This window comes from Cherax quadricarinatus, chromosome 8, assembly GCF_038502225.1.
Source record: "Cherax quadricarinatus isolate ZL_2023a chromosome 8, ASM3850222v1, whole genome shotgun sequence".
Taxonomy (NCBI): Eukaryota; Metazoa; Arthropoda; class Malacostraca; order Decapoda; family Parastacidae; genus Cherax; species Cherax quadricarinatus.
The window spans coordinates 17661758-17686063 of NC_091299.1; the positions used below are offsets into that span (position 1 = coordinate 17661758).

General features: G+C 42.0%; 1 protein-coding gene across 1 annotated transcript in view; it reads right to left on the bottom strand.

Annotated features, from left to right (window-relative positions):
• phtm (cytochrome P450 enzyme phantom) overlaps nt 1–9307 on the bottom strand; it is a 98160-nt gene extending 88853 nt beyond the window's left edge. The window contains exons 1-5 of the mRNA XM_070082730.1: nt 9259–9307; nt 8975–9117; nt 5277–5476; nt 407–710; nt 1–83 (exon numbers count right to left, since the gene is read on the bottom strand). The exon at nt 1–83 is cut by the window's left edge and continues 67 nt beyond it. Coding sequence (XP_069938831.1) covers nt 1–83; nt 407–710; nt 5277–5476; nt 8975–9117; nt 9259–9307 — 779 coding nt within the window. The remainder of the gene's footprint in view (nt 84–406; nt 711–5276; nt 5477–8974; nt 9118–9258) is intronic.
• Nucleotides 9308–24306: the final 14999 nt, after the last annotated feature.

The following is a 24306-nucleotide window of genomic DNA, read 5'->3' on the forward strand; positions in this document are numbered from 1 at the left end:
CCAGCACCGAACAGATCAGCGGCCACGTGGTGCAACTGTTCGTAGGTGAAGGACCCGGTGTTGTGACCCCGAGTCTGCCGCTCCTAACACAAAAAGTTTATGATAAGTAATGGAAATTATATATATATATATATATATATATATATATATATATATATATATATATATATATATATATATATATATATATATATATATATATATATAAAATTCTGTTAATTCTGATTGCACATATTTTTGTGTTACTATTATCTTCAATAACCACTGGAAATGTCTCGTGCACTGCAATCTCTGCCACCGAACACTCCACGTTAAATATGTATAACTTACCATGGACCATAATACTAAAGTAAACGAAGAGACCATTAGAATGCCCCAGGTTGAACACTGAGGCGTACGCCCTCACCTTGACGTATGCGTCAACTATGTGCAGAGGAACCTTCTGTGAAGACGTCGACTCTGAGCTGCCCTCGTCTACTCCAGCTGGAGGCGAGTTCTCTTGGTTTGTTCTACCTGAGGTAGAGTCTTCTCGGTTTCGTCTCAGTGTCATAGAGACGACGCTATCCGTCGTAACAACTTGCTGAGCGTCAAGAAGGCTGTTAGAGAAGGTGGTTTTCTCGTGTTGATCAATAATGTCCTGGTACTCCTGGTGGGTCTTGCTCTGGTTCTCCGTGATGAAACTGATCACGCGACGGTACTTCGGCAGGAACCTGCGTGGGCAAAGAGTAAGGACAGTAATAGTGGCTAAGATCCCTCATGTCCAGACCACATGGAGTCCGGTAACAACATTAGAGCACTGTAACAGGCCTCATAGCCCATGCTCCTCTCTCATCCAGCTATCCTCACTCATGCTGTCCTGTGAACTTAACAGAATATGTATATAAATATATATATATATATATATATATATATATATATATATATATATATATATATATATATATATATATATATATATATATATATATATATATATAGAGAGAGAGAGAGAGAGAGAGAGAGAGAGAGAGAGAGAGAGAGATGTGGGGTTAAAAGATAAAGAATCTAACACAAAGTGGGGGTTGTCACGGTTGCTCTTTGCTGATGACACTGTGCTTTTGGGAGAGTCTGAAGAGAAGTTGCGGAGGTTGGTGGATGAGTTTGGTATGGTATATAAAACAAGAAAATTATAAGTGAATATAGGAAAGAGTAAGGTGATGAGGATAACAAAAAAAATAGATGACGAAAGATTGGATATCAGATTGGAGTGAGAGAGTATGGAGGATGTGAATGTATTCAGATATTTAGGAGTGGACGTGTTAGCAGATGGGTCAATGAAAGATAAAGTGAATCATAGAACTGATGAGGGGAAAAAGGTGAGTGGTGCACTGAGGAGTCTGTGGAGACAAAGAACTTTGTCCATGGAAGAAAAGAGGGGAATGTATGAGAGCATAGTTATACCAACGCTCTTATATGGGTGTGAAGCATGGGTGATGAATGTTGCAGCGAGGAGAAGGCTGGAGGCAGTGGAAATGTCATGTCTAAGGGCAATGTGTGGTGTGAGTATAATGAAGAGAATTCGTAGTTTGGAAATTAGGAGGAGGTGCGGGATTACCAAAACTATTATGCAGAGGGGTTGTTGAGGTGGTTCGGACATGTAGAGAGGGTCGAACAAAATACAATGACTTCGAGAGTGTATAAATCTGTAGTGGAGGGGAGGCGGGGTAGGGGTCGGCCTAGGAAACGTTGGAGGGAGGGGGTAAAGAAGGTTTTGTGTGCGAGGGGCTTGGACTTCCAACAAGCATGTATGAGCCTGTTAGATAGGAGCGAATGGAGACAAATAGTGTTTAGGACTTGACGTGCTGTTGGAGTGTGAACATGGTAACATTTATGAAGGGATTCAGGGAAACCAGCAGGCCGGACTTGAGTCCTGGAGATGGGAAGTACAGTGTCTGCACTCTGAAGGAGGGATGTCAATGTTGCCACCCTACCTTGGTGGAAGACGGCTGATGTGTTAATAAATATATATATACATTCACACACATTATATATAAATGTATATATATAAATATATATATATAAATATATATATATATATATATATATATATATATATATATATATATAAACTAATGCATGATTAATAAGTCAAGAGAGTACATTTAAGGAAGGAAGACGCACTGTAGGCAGAGATGCGCAGTGGTAACAAGGAAACATAACAGGCATGGATGAGCATTGACCTAATACTTCACATCAAACAAAGAATATCACTATTACTACAATTCTAAACAAATAATAGTAACAAAGATAATAGCTATAAAAATTAAAATACCTGTAACCCCACTTAAAAGGAAACCAACGACAACCACTGCCAAGCTTAACAAGTGCTTCTCCACTCTAAGAGTGGAGATGTATCTTCAAGGAAAAAGGATGAGTGAGAGAGGGAGGTCTAGCACAGCATCACCCAATCATCTCAGAGATCCGGAAGATGAGAGTGGGAGCGAGGCCTAACACAGCATCACCCAATCATCTCAGAGATCCGGAAGATGAGAGTGGGAGCGAGGCCTAACACAGCATCACCCAATCATCTCAGAGATCCGGAAGATGAGAGTGGGAGCGAGGCCTAACACAGCATCACCCAATCATCTCAGAGATCCGGAAGATGAGAGTGGGAGCGAGGCCTAACACAGCATCACCCAAACATCTCTGGTATCCGGGTTAGAAACCTTGACTGGAGATGAATGACCTTGTACTCCTGGGTGTAATAAATTATTTACAAAGCTCACATTTACCTGTTTTTCAGTTAGTTTTTAACTGTCAGTTGCTGGCAGTCAACAGCTGAAAGTTAGCTGCTGTACCAATGGGTGATCTGAAGATTACAAAAACACAGGAACACCGAGAGGATAAAATGTACGTGTAACAAGAGCAATAAATCAGAACTGGTGAGGATCAACCCAGGACGGGTGAGTTCTAGGACTCGCCTGTCATGGGTTCGATCCCTACCCGTGCTGATTTGTTTGCAATCACGCTGTTTCCATTTCATGAGTCAGAACGGAACAATACTTCGTCAGTGATGCAATGTGATCACTCTGAAGGTGATGCTCTCATGATGATTCGGAAAATATAACAGGTTTCCCATTTACCTTCTTTAAACTAGAACTGCCACTACAACTACCACTAGAACTAACATTATTCATAATAGCATTAGTGTTACTAGTACTAATGCTACTACTAATAATAATAATAAAATAATTATTATTAATTTTATATTATTATTATTATTATTATTATTATTATTATTATTATTATTACTTTAATATTCTTAGCTGTGATATATCATAGTTACAGTTATGTGAACACTTGGTGATTACCTTGAGTAAGAACAAGTATTAAGGTTTCATGGTGAGCCTCCTGCTGGTGAAGCATTGACCCCTGCCTCCTGCCTCACCTCCCCTGCCTCCTGCTGCCTCACCTCCCCTACTACCTGCTGCCTCGCCCTCCAAGGTCACTCACCTTAGCCACGACAAGATTACTCAGCCCAGCCACCTCAAGGCTGACATGCCAACTTGCTCACCTGACACCTGAAGCTTGTTCACCTGAGGATTCACTCACCTGAAGCTTGTTCACCTGAGGCTTCACTCACCTGAAGCTTGTCCACCTGAGGCTTCACTCACCCGAAGCTTGTTCACCTGAGGCTTCACTCACCTGACACGCCAAGGCTACACTGTACCTGGCACTTCCAGGCTTTTCTGCTAAGACTCTTGAAGCACAGTAAGGCCCAGGGACCCAACCACTTTTTCTCAGGGAACGTCTGTTACTGCGAACCTATATCTGAGATATGGAGAACGACTGACGACACTCGTTGATACAAAACGGGCAATCTGCCTTCGAACTGCCGCCCAATTAGCCTGCCCTCCATACTGAGCAAACTATTAAGTCACCTTCAAGAACGTAATGTGATCAGTGAGTCTTAAGGCTGATTCATAATCAAACGTTCTTGCCTAACAAATACTATTCTCTCAAAATAAAAATAAAAAACAGTATTTTAGGCGGTAGACAAGGATATAGTGTATGATGATGATTGTAGGATTTCAATAAAACTTGAAGAAAGTGAAAGCCCATGGTATTGGAGAAGGAATTTTCTCGTGGACAGAAGTATGGCTGACTGATGGGAAACAATGTATTGGAGAGCCCCGCTTATACGGCAGGTTAGGTTCCGGGCTACTGCTGTAAAGCGGAAATCGTTGTAAAGTGAGGCATAGGCTGTTTTTCACTTTCAAATGCATATAAAAGCCTGATAATATGTTTACACTATCATATATTAAGTGAGCAATAGAGCTAGGCCTAAAAAATGCATGTACCGTACACACATTACTAACTTTAAAATATTTTCCTCCTTTGCTTAAAGTGAATGGTGAATATACTTAATGAATGAAGAATGGAGATAATTGAAAACCGCTGCATTAGCGAGTGACAGAAGCGAAGCGCAGTAAAGCGCGACCCTCCTGTGTGCGTTAAACAGTCCAGGCAGGTGTGTCTGCCTTATTATTATTATAATCAAGGGGGAAGCGCTAAACCCGGAGGATTATACAGCGCCTGGGGGGAGGGATGTGGAAGGCATTCAGGCTTAATTTGGGGAACTGGAGCACAGATCCAATTCCCTAAATCAAGAGCCCCTCACCAACATCAAGGAACCTTCCTTGAGGGGGTGTGTCTGCCTTGCCCTGCTGGGAATTTTGAGAAACATGCATCACCGTGAGCATGGAAAAGCACACGCCAGACGTGACAACCTGAACAACACCTGCGTGCAGCAGCATGCAGCGGTGCGCAGCAGCGTGCAGCAGCGTGCAGCAGAGAAACACTACTAAGTACTTTAAAGATGGAAGGATGCCAGCCTGGTTATCCAGGAACCAAAAACACAGAATAAAGGCAGCTTTATTATCTCTAACACCTTGGCACGAACCTTGCTTCGAATCACAAGGCACTGTTTAGTTATAGAGTTATAGATAAGTGCCAAACACTGCCATGTAACACCGCTGATGCTATTTTTGGTTTCTGGTAACTTAGAAGAAAATGGCTGAGAGAAATACGTAGATGAGAATGAATAGGTGTTAGCAGCACCTACTTAGCACGGGCCAGCAGGCCTACTTCAGTGTTCCTGTTTTTATGCCAAGGTTACTCAACCATCTCGTCAAGGCCACTCACACGGGCCCAGCCACACCCTGAACCAGGGACCTAGCCACTCTCCTGAGACAGGGGCATGAAGTTCAGGGAAGGGGGGGGGGCTAGTTACTCACCTAAGCCAGGGCAGAAAGTTTAGGGGCCCCGCCACGCCGACCATCTTAGTGCCCTCCTCCAGCAGGTGACGCAGCCAGCGCCACTTCGGGTCGTTCTCCTGGTAGGTGACGCCGAAGATGAGGTGGTTCATGGTGTTCCCCACGTGATGGAGCAACCTGCTGGAAATGTCCACTGGTGACCCCCCGCTCTCACCCAGCTCCTGGGGAAGGTGTTGGTCCCGGGTTAATTCATTAAAGGAAGGTATACGTCACTGGTTAATTCATGAAAACCTGAAGAGCATAAGCGTTTAAGAACGTAAGAACATAACTTGAAGATATGAAGATCTTAGGAACATAACGTTATAACTTCAGAAGAACATAAGAGATGAAGAACATTAAGGAATCATAATAATTACTTCACAAGACCATAAGAGAGCTGATGAACGTAGGAACACAAGATCTCAAGAACATAACAAAATAACATGGATACATAATTTGAGAACTTATGAAGAACACAAGAATTTCTTATAACAATAGTTAATTAAATTATAATAATTATTATTATTATTATTATTATTATTATTATTATTATTATTATTATTATTATTAATTTTTATTATTATTATTAAGAAGCGCTCAACTCTAAGGGGGTCATACAGCGCCTGGGAAATGAAAGGTAATCTGGTTCCATTAGAGGGAGAAATAGCTCCAAATTCCTTGGAGGAAGAGCCCTTCACCGAGAAACGTCCAGAGGAAAAAAATGTGTCATCGTTGCCTGGGTCGTTCATCATGTTCCGAGCGTCGTCTTAGTTACGACCAACTCTACCATCACCTGCCCACGGCATAACATTGTACTTCACGAGGAGGTAAACCCATGTGGGTCATTCACCACCTGGAGAGGGGGGTGGAGGAGGAGGAGGAGGAGGAGGAGGAGGAGGAGGCCCCCACATCTTCGGTCCGGTACATGAGGCGCGGTCTCTGACCAGCCAGGCTGTTGCTCCCGACCCGTGGCAGGGTGTCAAGCCGGGTAACTTTGCAACGTAATCATTTTCAAGGAGTTTACAACGCAGGTTATTTTTTTTTACCAGGTTTAACAAGGCCAAAGGCTAGGAAAAAATTTCCAGAGCATTCACTGTTTTTTTTTTTTTTTTTTTGAACGCTCACAGACTGCTTAAGTTGATGTAGACACTACGAGATAATTTATTATGGAAAACTGAGGGCTACGTATAGGTTAATACTTATCACTTGGAATATATTTTGGTAAGTATATTTCTCTTTATATATGAATTAAGAGTAACAATAGCGCATATACGAAAGTGACGAGTGAGGTACAACAGGGAACAATAATAGGACCACTAATCATTATTTATATATATATATATATATATATATATATATATATATATATATATATATATATATATATATATATATATATATATATATATATATATATATATATATATATATACACACACACACACACACACACGCTGAGAGATTATCTCAGCACAATTATAACGGCTAAACTACACTAAAACAGTAACAGAACAATTAAACGGGTACACTATTAGAATAAAAGAGACACCAGTAACGGGAAGACTATACTAAAATGGTGGTAACGGATCACCAATAGCGGTAGTATATAATAAAACAGAACTAGAAGGACACCAATAACTGGTAGACTGTGCTAAACGGTACTAACAGGCTGCCGAGTATTAATTCATTGCTGTCTCACCTTTATAACAGTGTCAGAGAGCGGAGTGTGAACACTGATACTTAGGTGCTTACGTGCCACCGGGGAGTGGAGGAGTGCGTAGGAGTGATGTTACTTACCTACGTGCTGGAAGTGGAGGAGTGTGTTGGAGTGATGGTAATTACCTACGTGCTGGAAGTGGAGGAGTGCGTTGGAGTGATGGTAATTACCTACGTGCTGGGAGTGGAGGAGTGCGTTGGAGTGATGGTACTTACCTACGTGCTGGAATTGGAGGAGTGTGTTGGAGTGATGGTAATTACCTACGTGCTGGAAGTGGAGGAGTGCGTTGGAGTGATGGTAATTACCTACGTGCTGGGAGTGGAGGAGTGCGTTGGAGTGATGGTAATTACCTACGTGCTGGAAGTGGAGGAGTGCGTTGGAGTGATGGTAATTACCTACGTGCTGGGAGTGGAGGAGTGCGTTGGAGTGATGGTAATTACCTACGTGCTGGAAGTGGAGGAGTGCGTTGGAGTGATGGTAATTACCTACGTGCTGGAAGTGGAGGAGTGCGTTGGAGTGATGGTAATTACCTACGTGCTGGAAGTGGAGGAGTGCATTGAAGTGATGGTACTTACCTACGTGCTGGAAGTGGAGGAGTGCGTTGGAGTGATGGTAATCTACGTGCTGGGAGTGGAGTAGTGAGTTGGAGTGATGGTACTTACCTACGTGCTGGGCGTGGAGGAGTGCATTGAAGTGATGGTACTTACCTACGTGCTGGAAGTGGAGGAGTGCGTTGGAGTGATGGTACTTACCTACGTGCTGGGAGTGGAGGAGGGCGTTGGAGTGTTGGTACTTACCTACGTGCTGGAAGTGGAGGAGGGCGTTGGAGTGTTGGTACTTACCTACGTGCTGGAAGTGGAGGAGTGCGTTGGAGTGATGGTACTTACCTACGTGCTGGGAGTGGAGGAGTGCATTGGAGTGATGGTACTTACCTACGTGCTGGGAGTGGAGGAGTGCATTGGAGTGATGGTACTTACCTGCGTCTTGGGAGTGGAGGAGTGCGTTGGAGTGATGGTACTTACCTACGTGCTGGAAGTGGAGGAGTGTGTTGGAGTGATGGTACTTACCTACGTGCTGGAAGTGGAGGAGTGTGTTGGAGTGATGGTACTTACCTACGTGCTGGAAGTGGAGGAGTGCATTGGAGTGATGGTACTTACCTACGTGCTGGAAGTGGAGGAGTGTGTTGGAGTGATGGTACTTACCTACGTGCTGGAAGTGGAGGAGTGTGTTGGAGTGATGGTACTTACCTACGTGCTGGAAGTGGAGGAGTGCGTTTGAGTGATGGTACTTACCTACGTGCTGGAAGTGGAGGAGTGTGTTGGAGTGATGGTACTTACCTACGTGCTGGAAGTGGAGGAGTGCGTTTGAGTGACGGTACTTACCTACGTGCTGGAAGTGGAGGAGTGTGTTGGAGTGATGGTACTTACCTACGTGCTGGAAGTGGAGGAGTGTGTTGGAGTGATGGTACTTACCTACGTGCTGGGGGTGGAGGAGTGCGTTGGAGAGATGGTACTTACCTACGTGCTGGAAGTGGAGGAGTGCATTGGAGTGATGGTACTTACCTACGTGCTGGAAGTGGAGAAGTGCGTTTGAGTGACGGTACTTACCTACGTGCTGCGAGTGGAGAAGTGCGTTGGAGTGATGGTAATTACCTGCGTACTGGGAGTGGAGGAGTGCGTTGGAGTAATGGTACTTACCTGTGTACTGGGAGTGGAGGAGTGCGTTGGAGTGATGATACTTACCTGCGTGCTGGGAGTGGAGGAGTGCGTTGGAGTGATGGTACTTACCTGCGTATTGGGAGTGGAGGAGTGCGTTGGAGTGATGGTACCTACCTACGTGCTGGGAGTGGAGGAGTGACACAAAGTGTATTTAAGTTTTCCATGACTTCTACGTTACCTTACCTTCGTCGGAAGATGGGCCATTAAGTGTATTTAGGTTTCCTTTGCTTTCTACTTTAACTTACCTGCGTTAGAAGGTCAGCCACGGCGTGAATTTTGGGTTCCATAATATCCCTGGTAGCAGTAGTCCTCATCCCATGATCTCTCATGAAACCCAACACGAATTTCCGGTGTTCTCTCCATAGGTCACCCTCGGCGCAGATCAGACCTATAAATACAAACTCGGATTAAAAGAAGTGTCAGATATCCAGGAAAAAGATGAATGGGAGGCCGGAGGCGGCGGATGGGGCTTATTGTGCGTCAGGAGACGCAGGAAAACTCCTGATGTGGGTCTTATTTATATACTGACCCTTAGAATCGAGCATTTGGTCATTTGACCTAACAGATAACATGGGCATCACGTCATATAGTCTATAACTGCTCGTATTGATTGTGTATTAAGTCTTTGTCTAGAGTTTCATAACATGTGTGGTACAGTTGTCCAGCTCTTCGCTCTTTGTGCGTTTCAACACACCAAGGCTGAACAGGTGTGGAGGTGCGAATGGTCCATTATCTTTGTAACTCGTCCAGCAATCAAAACTTTGGGGCCGAGTCCCAGGACCCATTATGTACTTCTGTAACCTTTTTTGACTACAACCCACTGGATGGGTATGGGGTACACGATATTAAACTAACTAACAACGCACTGATTTCTTCCAGCTTCGTATTTCCACGGTGTCCGCTGACAACCCGTGTGTTCAGATCCTAGAGCCACGACACTACATTCTTCAGTAATGTTTCATCACCAAGTGTTATGCACATTCCTAAGAATATCTCCAAAATTTATTTTAAAATATTTTATGTTATAGATAATTAAATACAATGTTTATGATAAAAGTTTCATTGTTAAGTAGTGGCATTTTCCTTTATATATCTATCTATCTATCTATCTATCTATCTATCTATCTATATATATATATATATATATATATATATATATATATATATATATATATATATATACATATATATATATATATATATATATATATATATATATATATATATATACATATATATATATATATATATTCACAAAAATACAACAGAAAGTATAACAACATAGGTAACTCAGAGCTACATCTCGAATACTTCGTCCAGCTCCTCTGCGGTGGGCCGCGTGCCCAGAATGCTGCAGGCATTTCCTCTCTGGATCACAACACTGAGTCTCTGAAAGAGGAAGCTGGTCGCCCTGTGGTCCTTGGTTTCTATGATGAGCTTTTCACCCAGCTCTTTGAGGAACTTTAGAGCACACTTGCCCCATGCTCCAAGGGTCTCCGACCCTATTTGAATGAAGTTATAGCAAGGGGTAAGGTCTTCATATTTTCGGATCTTCTGGGTCTCCCTGTGGCTGGCAGCTCCACCCCCTTCCATTACGGAGTATGGCAAGTAGGTGTCTGCCAATGTGGCAGTAAAGGTGTAGTCCCAGGCAATCTGCTTTCCATCCTTCCAAGGTAGCATAGTGGCTCCATCAGGACGCTTTTGACTTCCATCAGACCTCTGTACTTGGGGTTCCCGTTGAGCTGGGCAACGGGCTGTGGCGAGGCTTCTCTTTATGATGTCATTGACCTCCTCATGTCTGGCATACTTCCCTTCTGCTGTGTGACACACGAGACCATGAAGTCCGAATCGATCAGCTGTCGCCCTGCCGCAAATATATATATATATATATATATATATATATATATATATATATATATATATATATATATATATATATATATATATATTATAGGGAGTGACCATCTCTAGAACTTTACTGGGGACCCTCATCCTCAGAGAAGACAATAAACGTACCACAGGGAAAAGTCAAGGTTCTCCCGGGAGCTGTTTGAATATTTTCTTCTCCTACCACACTCTATATTTTATATTACATGCTAACTTTATTAATATACAGAATACACTGATAGAAACACAAACATGAACACATTGGTACTGGACAACTACCTGAGGTATGGAAGACGGCAAATGTAGTCCCTATTTTTAAGAAAGCAGACAGAAACGCGGCACTAAACTACAGACCAGTGTCACTGACGTGTATATTATGCAAAGTCGTGAAGAAGATTATCAGGAGGAGAGTGGTGGAGCACCTGGAACGGAACAAGATTATTAACAACAACCAGCATGGATTCATGGAAGGCAAATCCTGTGTCACAAACCTTCTGGAGTTTTATGACAAGGTAACAGAAGTAAGACACGAGTGAGAGAGGTGGGTTGATTGCATTTTCCTGGACTGCAGGAAGGCCTTCGACACAGTTCCTCACAAGAGATTAGTACAGAAGCTGGAGGATCAGGCACGTATAACAGGAAGGGCACTGCAATGGATCAGAGAATACCTGACAGGGAGGCAACAACGGGTCATGTTACGTGACGAGGTATCACAGTGGGCTCATGTGACGAGCGGGGTACCACAAGGGCCAGTCCTAGGACCAGTGCTATTTTTCATATATGTGAATGACATGGTGGAAGGGATAGACTCTGAAGTGTCCCTGTTCTCAGATGATGTGAAGTCTACCTAGTTGGGTTATTGAGGCTGGGACTTTGGGTAGTTTCAAATCTAGGTTGGATAAGTACATGAGTGGGAGGGGTTGGATTTGAGTGGGACTTTCACATCAGAGCTTATTTCTTGGGTGGCATTGAAAATTGGGTTGGGCAAATGTTTTGTTAGTGGGATGAATTGTAAAGGACCTGCCTAGTATGGGCCAGCAGGCCTCCTGCAGTGTTCCTATTTCTTATGTTCTTATGTTCTTATGTAATGAGAAGGATTAAATCGGATGAGGATGAGGCAGGACTACAAAGAGACCTGGATAGGCCGGACACGTGGTCCAGCAATTGGCTTCTCGATTTCAACCCTGCCAAATGCAAAGTCATGAAGAGGGAAAAAGGGCAAAGAAGACCGCAGACAGAGTATAGGCTAGAAGGACAAAGGCTGCAAACCTCACTCAAGGAGAAAGATCTTGAGGTGACCATAACACCGAGCACGTCTCCCGAGGCACACATCAACCAGATAACGGCTGCAGCAAATGGGCGCCTGGCAAACCTGAGAATATCGTTCCGATACTTTAGTACACTGTGTACGTCAGGCCCATACTGGAGTATGCAGCACCAGTTTAGAACCTACCCCTGGTCAAGCACGTCAAGAAATTAGAGAAAGTACAAATGTTTGCAACAAGGCTAGTTCCGGAGCTCAGGGGAATGTCCTATGAAGAAAGGTTGAGGGAAATCGGACTGACGACACTGGGGAACAGGAGGGTCAGGGGAGACATGATAACAGCATACAAAATAATGCGTGGAATAAACAAGGTGGACGGAGACAGGATGTTCCAGAGAGGGAACACAGAAACAAGGGGACACAATTGGAACCTGAAGACTCAGACGAGTCAAAGGGATGTTAGGAAGCATTTCTTCAGTCACAGAATCATCAGGAAGTGGAAAAGCCTAGCAAGTGATGTAGTGGAGGTAGGAACCATACATAGATTTAAGACGAGGTATGACAAAGCTCAGGAAGCAGAGAGAGGACCTAGTAGCGATCAGTGAAGAGGCGGGGCCAGGAGCTGAGTCTCGACCCCTGCAACCACAATCAGGTAAGTACAATTAGGTGAGTACAATATATCAAAGGTTATGAATCTCCTCCAGCTCCTTCGAAGCCGGACGCGAGCCCAGTATGCAGCAAGCATTTCCCCTCTAGATGGCCATGCTGAGGCGCTGGAACATGAGAGTGGCTGCTCTTGGGTCCCTGGTGGTGTCGATGAATCTTTAACCCAGTTCTTTTTAAGGAGATGTGTGGCATTTTTTCCCCATGATCCCAAGGTTTCTGATCCCACTGGGACAAATTGATACTGTTAGGTTACGTTCCTGTACTTGCTAATCTTGTACTCCTCCCTGTGATCGGCAGCTCCTCGCTGTCGCCCCACACTGTGATGGATATAGGAGTCAGCCAGTGTGGACACACAGGAATAGTCCCATGCTAAGAGCTTGTCATTCTTCCAAGGGTAGATGGTGATCCCATGTATATATATATATATATATATATATATATATATATATATATATATATATATATATATATATATATATATATATATATATATATATATATATATATATATATATATATATATAAAATTTCAGCCTGATAGTTTGACAAGGTAAGAGCAGCATCAGGTAGCTTGTGGTAACATTGCACGGTGCTGGGTGGTTACTGCCACTTCATTAGATGATAAACTTCATTTCCTCAAAGAATTGTTTCCAGTGTGAAGTGTAAATGGTCCAGGTTGGCCCGAAATGTGTTAAGCTTCTCTTTCCCATGTGCGGGTTATTTGTGTATGGCTTACAATTGCTTCGGAAAAAAACTTATATTTCTGACATACTTTCTGGAAAGTCCCTGGTTAAGTAGAGCATTTCCGCCAGCCTTATAATAAACTTACAAATTACTTATTGGAATTTTTTTCGAGGAACACTTTCTTTGCAGTTTTAGTAAATTAATTTGCTATAACGCTAGTGTTGCAACTTCTTGACTTGGGCTGTTGCAGTTTCTGTAACAGTGTTGACATATTAAAAGTCATCAACAAATCCGTTGCACGTCGATCTGCGAGAGCTCTTGCATTTGTTGGCTATAAATGAAGAATTATAGGACCAATGCCCTAACAGTGTCACATACGGTATATGCGCACATCCTGATCAATGCTCTGTTTTCTTTTACACAGGTTTTTAAAAGGGTAGGTTAAGGTTCCTTACTTTATTTACCAGTTAAGAGCTCATCAACCACCCTATTTCCAAACCATTACTTTCCTATATCCTTTCTAAATCTAAACCCCTCAGGGAAGGTTCCTTGATGTTGGTGAGGGGCTCTTGATTTAGGGAATTGGATCTGTGCTCCAGTTCCCCGAATTAAGCCTGAATGCCTTCCACATCCCCCCCCCCCCAGGCACTGTATAATCCTACGGGTTTAGCGCTTCCCCTTGATTATAATAATAATCTAAATCTAAACTTATCTAATTTGAATCCATTATTGAGGGTTCTCTCTTGGAGAAATATCATCAAGACATTATTTATATCCCCTTTGTTAATACCCATCTCTCTCCCTGGCCTACACGAATTTAGCGTTTCGTTTAATGTTTGAAAATATACTAATGTAATAATATATGGACAGTAATAAGGTGTCCCTTGAGATGATGTTAAGAGTTACCAAACACCATACAAGACACTCGGTTAAAACACCCTGAAACACACGCACGGTTAGAATAACCTTTAATAACAAACACATCAGCAGTTCTCACTCGGCTACTGTGAGTTAAGCTCAAAGCTCCAGCACGAAGGATATCAGTGATGCAGACTCAATAAATGTTTATATGGCGTCAGTGTAACCCAAATTCAAGGACAAGAGAGAGACTTAATCTCTCAAGCAGATCATCAAGAGCCTGAATTACTCAGCAACTGTTCAGGAAAACCTTGCCGAGTGGAGAGAGTTCTCAGAACTGGCTTGAATGGTCCTTCGTATTATATTTATGCCAAGTAGCGAGTGTCTTGCGCTTAGCGTACATACAAGTGAGCCGGCAGCCAGCCTAGCACTCAGTAACCCACTCGTCTTAGCCTAGCACTCAGTAACCCACACGTCTCAGCCTAGCACTCAGTAACCCACACGTCTTAGCCTAGCACTCAGCAACCCACACGTCTTAGCCTAGCACTCAGTAACCCACACGTCTTAGCCTAGCACTCAGCAACCCACACGTCTTAGCCTAGCACTCAGCAACCCACTCGTCTTAGCCTAGCACTCAGTAACCCACACGTCTTAGCCTAGCACTCAGCAACCCACACGTCTTAGCCTAGCACTCAGTAACCCACACGTCTTAGCCTAGCACTCAGCAACCCACACGTCTTAGCCTAGCACTCAGTAACCCACACGTCTTAGCCTAGCACTCAGCAACCCACACGTCTTAGCCTAGCACTCAGCAACCCACTCGTCTTAGCCTAGCACTCAGCAACCCACTCGTCTTAGCCTAGCACTCAGTAACCCACACGTCTTAGCCTAGCACTCAGTAAACCACACGTCTTAGCCTAGCACTCAGTAACCCACACGTCTTAGCCTAGCACTCAGTAAACCACACGTCTTAGCCTAGCACTCAGCAACCCACTCGTCTTAGCCTAGCACTCAGTAACTCACACGTCTTAGACTAGCACTCAGCAACCCACACGTCTTAGCCTAGCACTCAGTAAACCACACGTCTTAGCCTAGCACTCAGCAACCCACACGTCTTAGCCTAGCACTCAGCAACCCACTCGTCTTAGCCTAGCACTCAGTAACCCACACGTCTTAGCCTAGCACTCAGTAACCCACACGTCTTAGCCTAGCACTCAGTAAACCACACGTCTTAGCCTAGCACTCAGTAACTCACACGTCTTAGACTAGCACTCAGTAACCCACACGTCTTAGCCTAGCACTCAGTAACCCACACGTCTTAGCCTAGCACTCAGCAACCCACTCGTCTTAGCCTAGCACTCAGTAACCCACTCGTCTTAGCCTAGCACTCAGTAATCCACACGTCTTAGCCTAGCACTCAGTAACCCACACGTCTTAGCCTAGCACTCAGTAACCCACACGTCTTAGCCTAGCACTCAGTAACCCACACGTCTTAGCCTAGCACTCAGTAAACAACACGTCTTAGCCTAGCACTCAGTAAACAACACGTCTTAGCCTAGCACTCAGTAAACAACACGTCTTAGCCTAGCACTCAGTAACCCACACGTCTTAGCCTAGCACTCAGTAACCCACACGTCTTAGCCTAGCACTCAGTAAACAACACGTCTTAGCCTAGCACTCAGTAACTCACACGTCTTAGACTAGCACTCAGTAACCCACACGTCTTAATCTTTTTGTAACAGCCTTGCAAGTCAGTTGGTCATCCTAAAAATATACACAAACTGGAAAATTTAATATTAGTTTTCACTTTCGTAAATCTGATTAACTGAAGATTTTAACGTTTTACATTTTTATCTTTTTGGCAATTACAATTTTGTTTAACATCAGGTCAGATGATAAAATAAGCTTTCATCGAAACTTGGTTAAAAGCTTCACATGTCTTTAATTGATTTCTTCCTTCTGATACTTTACACACGCGCACACGCGTGGACACACATGGGTGGTGAATGTTGTAACAAGGAGAAGGCTAGAGGCAATGGACATGTCGTGTCTGAGGGCAATGTGTGGTGTGAATATAATGCAGAGAATCCGTAGTTTGGAAATTAGGAGGATGTGCAGGATTACCAAACCTATTATCCAAAGGGCTGAGGGGAGGTTATTGAAGTGGTTCAGACATGTAAAGAGGGTAGAACAAAACAGAATGACTTCGAGAGTGAATAAATCTGTAGTGGATGGAAGGCAGGGATAGGGGTCGGCCTAGGAGAGGTTAGAGGGAGGGGATAAAGGAGGTTTTGTGTGCAAGGGGTTTGGACTTCCAGCAAGCATGCGTGAGCGTGTTTGATAGAAACGAATGGAGACAAATGGTTTTTAGGACTTGAGGCGCTGTTGGAGTGTGAGCAAGGTAACATTTATGAAGGGATTCAGGGAAACCGGCAGGCCGGACTTGAGTCCTGGAGATGGGAAGTACAGTGCCTGCACTCTGAAGGAGGGGTGTTAATGTTGCGATTTTAAAACTGTAGTGTAAGCGCGCCTCTGGTAAGACAGTGATGGAGTGAATGATGATGAAAGTTTTTCTTTTTCGGGCCACCCTGCCTTGGTGGGAAACGGCCGATGTGTCAATTATATATATATATATATATATATATATATATATATATATATATATATATATATATATATATATATATATATATACATACATATATATATATATATATATATATATATGTATATATATATATATATATATATATATATACATATATATATATATACATATATATACATATATATATATATATATATATATATATATATATATATATATATATATATATATATATATATATATATATATATATATATATATATATTTTATTAACACACTGGCCGATTCCCACCAAGGCAGGGTGGCCCGAAAAAGAAAAACTTTCACCATCATTCACTCCATCGCTGTCTTGCCAGAAGGGTGCTTTACACTACAGTTTTTAAACTGCAACATTAACACCCCTCCTTCAGAGTGCAGGCACTGTACTTCCCATCTCCAGGACTCAAGTCCGGCCTGCCGGTTTCCATGAATGGCTTCATAAATGTTACTTTGCTCACACTCCAACAGCACGTCAAGTATTAAAAACAATTTGTCTCCATTCACTCCTATCAAACACGCTCACGCATGCCTGCTGGAAGTCCAAGCCCCTCGCACACAAAACCTCCTTTACCCCCTCCCTCCAACCTGTCCTAGGCCGACCCCTACCCCGCCTTCCTTCCACTACAGACTGATACACTCTTGAAGTCACTCTGTTTCGCTCCATTCTCTCTACATGTCTGAACCACCTCAACAACCCTTCCTCAGCCCTCTGGACAACAGTTTTGGTAATCCCGCACCTCCTCCTAACTTCCAAACTACGAATTCTCTGCATTATATTAACACCACACATTGCCCTCAGACATGACATCTCCACTGTCTCCAGCCTTCTCCTCGCTGCAACATTCATCACCCATGCTTCACTCCCATATAAGAGCGTTGGTAAAACTATACTCTCATACATTCCCCTCTTTGCCTCCAAGGACAAAGTTCTTTGTCTCCACAGACTTCTAAGTGCACCGCTCACCCTTTTCCCCTCATCAATTCTATGATTCACCTCATCTTTCATAGACCCATCCGCTGACACGTCCACTCCCAAATATCTGAATACATTCACCTCCTCCACACTCTCTCCCTCCAATCTGATATCCAATCTTTCATCACCTAATCTTTTTGTTATCCTCATAACCTTACTCTTTCCTGTATTCACTTTTAATTTTCTTCTTTTGCATACCCTACCAAATTCATCCACCAACCTCTGCAACTTCTCTTCAGAATCTCCCAAGAGCACAGTGTCATCAGCAAAGAGCAACTGTGACAACTCCCACTTTATGTGTGATTATCTTTTAACTCCACGCCTCTTGCCAAGACCCTCGCATTTACTTCTCTTACAGCCCCATCTATAAATATAATAAACAACCACGGTGACATCACACATCCTTGTCTAAGGCCTACTTTTACTGGGAAATAATCTCCCTCTTTCCTACATACTCTAACTTGAGCCTCACTATCCTCGTAAAAACTCTTCACTGCTTTCAGTAACCTACCTCCTACACCATACACCTGCAACATCTGCCACATTGCCCCCCTATCCACCCTGTCATACGCCTTTTCCAAATCCATAAATGCCACAAAAACCTCTTTAGCCTTATCTAAATACTGTTCACTTATATGTTTCACTGTAAACACCTGGTCCACACACCCCTTTCCTAAAGCCGCCTTGTTCATCTGCTATCCTATTCTCCGTCTTACTCTTAATTCTTTCAATAATAACTCTACTATACACTTTACCAGGTATACTCAACAGACTTATCCCCCTATAATTTTTACACTCTCTTTTTTCCCCTTTGCTTTTATAGAAAGTAACTATGCATGCTCTCTGCCAATCCCTAGGTACCTTACCCTCTTCCATACATTTATTAAATAATAGCACCAACCACTCCAAAACTATATCCCCACCTGCTTTTAACATTTCTATCTTTATCCCATCAATCCCAGCTGCCTTACCCCCTTTCATTTTACCTACTGCCTCAAGAACTTCCCCTACACTCACAACTGGCTCTTCCTCACTCCTACAAGATGTTATTCCTCCTTGCCCTATACACGAAATCACAGCTTCCCTATCTTCATCAACATTTAACAATTCCTCAAAATATTCGTTCCATCTTCCCAATACCTCCAACTCTCCATTTAGTAACTCTCCTCTCCTATTTTTAACTGACAAATCCATTTGTTCTCTAGGCTTCCTTAACTTGTTAACCTCACTCCAAAACTTTTTCTTATTTTCAACAAAATTTGTTGATAACATCTCACCCACTCTCTCATTTGCTCTCTTTTTACATTGCTTCACCACTCTCCTAACCTCTCTCTTTTTCTCCAAATACTCTTCACTCCTTGCATCACTTCTACTTTGTAAAAACTTCTCATTTGCTAACTTTTTCTCCCTTACTACTCTCTTTACATCATCATTCCACCAATCGCTCCTCTTCCCTCCTGCACCCACTTTCCTGCAACCACAAACTTCTGCTGAACACTCTAACACTACATTTTTAAACCTACCCCATACCTCTTCGACCCCATTGCCTATGCTCTCATTAGCCCATCTATCCTCCAATAGCTGTTTATATCTTACCCTAACTGCCTCCTCTTTTAGTTTTTAAACCTCTCTCTTCCCTGATGCTTCTATTCTCCTTGTATTCCATCTACCTTTTACTCTCAGTGTAGCTACAACTAAAAAGTGATCTGATATACCTGTGGCCCCTCTATAAACATGTACATCCTGAAGTCTACTCAACAGTCATTTATCTACCAATACATGATCCAACAAACTACTGTCATTCCGCCCTACATCATATCTTGCATACTTATTTATCCTCTTTTTCTTAAAATATGTATTACCTATAGCTAAACCCCTTTCTATACAAAGTTCAATCAAAGGGCTCCCATTATCATTTACACCTGGCACCCCAAACTCTCCTACTTTAGCATTCAGGTCCCCTACCACAATTACTCTCTCACTTGGTTCAAAGGTTCCTATACATTCACTTAACATCTCCCAAAATCTCTCTCTCTCTCCTCTACATTCCTCTCTTCTCCAGGTGCATACAAGCTTATTATGACCCACTTTTCACATCCAACCTTTACTTTAATCCACATAATCCTTGAATTTACACATTCATATTCTCTTTTCTCCTTCCATAACTGATCCTTCAACATTTCTGCTACCCCTTCCTTAGCTCTAACTCTCTCAGATACTCCAGATTTAATCCCATTTACTTCCCCCCACCGAAACTCCCCTACCCCCTTCAGCTTTGTTTCGCTTAGGGCCAGGACATCCAACTTCTTTTCATTCATAACATCAGCAATCATCTGTTTCTTGTCATCCGCACTACATCCACGCACATTCAAGCATCCCAGTTTTACAAAGTTTTTCTTCTTCTCTTGAGGTAGTAGGCTGGTAGACAGCAACCACCCAGGGAAGTACTACCGTCCTGCCAGATGACTGTGAAACAAAAACCTGTAACTGTTTTGCATGATGGTAGCATTGCTGGTGTCTTTTTCTGTCTCATAAACACGCTAGATAACAGGGATATCTTGCTACTCCTACTTACACTTTGGTCACACTTCACAGACACGCACATGCATATATATATACATACATCCAGGTTTTTCTCCTTTTTCTAAATAGCTCTTGTTCTTCTTTATTTCTTCTATTGTCCATGGGGAAGTGGAAAAGAATCCTTCCTCCGTAAGCCATGCGTGTCGTATGAGGCGACTAAAATGCCGGGAGCAATGGGCTAGTAACCCCTTCTCCTGTAGACACTTACTAAAAAAGAGAAGAAGAAATATATATATATATATATATATATATATATATATATATATATATATATATATATATATATATATATATATATATATATATATATAATAGAAAAACTACCCATTTACTGGTTTAAACTTTAACAACAGTAGTTGCATTTTATTCCTAGAACTGTTGAACTTCAAATTTGTATGAGCCATGCGGTTTGAGCGTTTGTTGTCCCTTATAATAATAATAATAATAATAATAATAATAATAATAATAATAATAATAATAATAATAATAATAATAATAATAATAATAATAATAATAGCAATATATTTTCAAAAGATGTCCTTTACAATAGTGCAGATAATAATAATAATAATAATAATAATAATAATAATAATAATAATAATAATAATAATAATAATAAATTTAATAGCATTACAAATTTAATTAACATTAATCATGTTTGTTAAAGTATATAAGCTACTTGACCTTGAAATTATTATTATTATTATTATTATTATTATTATAATTATGGGGGAGACCTAAACCCGTAGGGATTATACAGCGCCTGGGATGGGGGGGGGGGATGGAAGGTATTCAGACTCAGTTTAGGGAACTGAAGCACCGATCCAGTTCCCTAGATCGAGGAACCTCCCTTGAGGGGACCTTGAAATGAGGTTCCAGCATGATTATTACAAAAAGAAATTGTTATTCCCCTTTTACATATTACTTAAGACCACGAGCCTGTCCTACAGTGCTATTAGAAATGGTTAGAATATTAACCGGTAAACCAGCGGAAGGCCTCGGTCAGATGTCCAAAAGCTCCAGTCATCATATGACTAGGACCCGCGTCAGAAACACTTCCTGTTTCATGATAAACATTATACCTACCTTCTGCCTTACAACAAATTTCGAACCATCAGTACACACTATCACTATCCTTCTGCCATACACTAGGCCTCTAAAGATTTTCTGTTGGGAAGGAAATAATGAGTGGTCCGTCAAACTTGTTTCCTCGAATAACTTCTGAAAGGCAAATTGCCTTTGTGATCACAACTCTGACCCTCGGTCATTTGCTCTCAGATCCGGTGTTTATTTTTGTCTGTAGTGTTTATGCTGCGACGCTCGAAACGTCGGTAGCACTGTGAGCTCACACACACACAAACACTTGGGTAGCACTGAACTCACACGCACGCATGGGTAGCACTGTACGCTCACACACACACAAACACTTGGGTACCACTCAACTCACACGCACGCATGGGTAGCACTGTACGCTCACACACACTCTTGGAGAGCACCGTGCGCTCACGAACAGATTCTGCTAGCAGTTGGACATGTCATACTAGACTAGGTATCGGCTTGCTGGACAATCTCTGTGTCCGCACCACGCTATGAAAAATCTTCCATACACTCGCCCTGGCTTCTGCCGTTTGAAGGCCTGACCATTAAATTTCAGAATCGCTGAATATATCAGAGACGAGATGATGGCTGAATAACAACAATGTATATATAATACAGTCCAAGCATTTTTACCCGTTAATTCAACCCATTTTGTATTTTAAGATTTTTTTTTTCTTTTGCTATATTTTTCAATATTATAAACATTTTAAAAGCTGATAGGAATGAGTGATTGTTCTTTAGACAACTGAAAATGTGAGCATAATAATTTTAGGAAAATATTATTGGTAAAATCAATAGTTATAACAAGGACCATAATTTTTAAACTGGTGGATTTAGTATACCAACGGAAGGCCTCGGTCAGACGACCAAAAGCTATAGCTGCGGGTCATCTTATGACTAAAGACCAGCGTCAGGAAACACTTGTCCTGTTTCCTGATTAATCATACCCTATTATGAAACGTTTCGCCTACACACTAGGCTTTATCAGTCGAATACAGAAGTGGCAAATATGGAAACAGCAGAAGCCGTGGAAAGGTAAAAGTGATGTGATCAGTCTATCAACCTTGAAGTAGTTTGAAGTGATCAGTCCCTCAGCCTCTGTATTTGACACATGAAATCTGCTGTATATGCTAAACATTTCGGAATAAAGATACCTAACTGTTTGCATATGTGTCTTATTTCTGTAGCTGCAAATGTTTATGTATCAAGAATGTTCATTTTTTTTTTAATTTAATAAAACTGGAAATGCTTCGTCTTCGCCTTCGTGAGCTTATTTTAACAATGTGTCACATTACATTTCTGAATTTCTGTTTTACCCCCAGTACGAAACTTAGTCACCGGGGTCATCGTACCCCGCGGCCCGGTCCTAGATCAGGCCTCTCGGTTGATGGTTTGATCAATCATGCTGTTGGCGCTGTCCTCACACAGTCCAACGTACGCATCACAGCTCATCTAATTAACAACCGAGAGATATCGGTGAACAGATTTGGGGCCAATCCCTTCAGAATGTTTCAGGAGTAAACTCTTTAGCATTTTTCTCGCCTCCGTTCCAGGGAGTACAATTCAAGGGACATTAAATGTTCCCAATAATTTAGGTGCTTGTCAGAATTCATACTGTTACTGTATGAGAATATTCCAATCCAGAGAGAACAAGCAACTTTAAGAATATCGTTATTGCTTTGACATTGTCACTCCTAAGTTCCTCACATAAATCTTTTGCTCTATTCAGTGGTTTGTTTTGTACTCTGTTCCATCTTAATGTCCTCAGTGTTTTCATACCAGAGTAATTGAAATTTGTCCTTATTGAGCATCCTATTGTTTCCTGTGGCCCACTAGATTTGCTATTTCGTCAATAGCTGCCACTGTCATACTTATTCTATTATCGTCATCGAAGGATATATTGCTATGACTTATATTTCTGTCGGATACGAGACTGAGAAAAATAATTGGGGAGAGTGCTTTACTTCGAGGAGCAAAAGTTTATGCACTATTACTCTTTGGGTTCTATTTACTGCAGAATTAAATATCCACCTATCCACTTTTTCGGTTATTCCTTTTGCACACATTTTGTATTTGTTGAGTGAATGTCTAGACTGCACTTATGTGTCTAATTATCACACATATCAAAGACTAGTGCAAAGTCCGTGCGCACTAAAACTGTATTTTGATTGTCTTCCAGTGCATCCAGGGTTATGAAATGGTTCTGAGGTTGTGAGAGGTGTGAGCTACCTGCTCTAAGCCCATGTTGCCTTAGGCTATGCAGTTGTTGTGAATCCATGAGTTTACCATTCTTCCTTCTTGAAACTCTTTGAAAGACTGATTATTATCAGGACATCAGCGCTATTAGTCTATAGTTTTTTGCGACTGCTTCACTGCCATCTTTGTTGACTGGGGCTATATATATGGTTTTTAATGACTGCGGGATGACTCATGTGTCTAGACTTCATGTAATATTCAAGGTATGTGATAGTTTTTTTTTTCACTTCATGTTGAATATGGAGTCCACGAGTCTGAGCCTGGGGCTAAGTGCATGGGCATACTATTAATGGCTTCGATGTCGCGATGGGTTAGGCTTACATCATAAATTAAGGAGATGTCGGCAGAGTTTCTCCTTCATGAAAAATTCATTTGGATTGTCAGTCTTTACAATGATTAATAGATTACTGAACACTGTCACATTGTGACTTCAGCATTTCATTCATCGTTGTTGTCGTTAATGTAAGTTCCATCACTTTCAACACCAGATGAGTTCTTTTTTCCTGTCTTTTGCATATGAGACTCTGCCTCTCCAGAACTATGCATGATTCATTCAGTTTGAGCTCAGTGTTAATTTCTCTAACCAACTATTTTTTTAGGGGGGGGGGAGAAGTAAGTCTGTAGCCTTCGTGAAGATCTATAATTCTTCGTCTTCACCAGT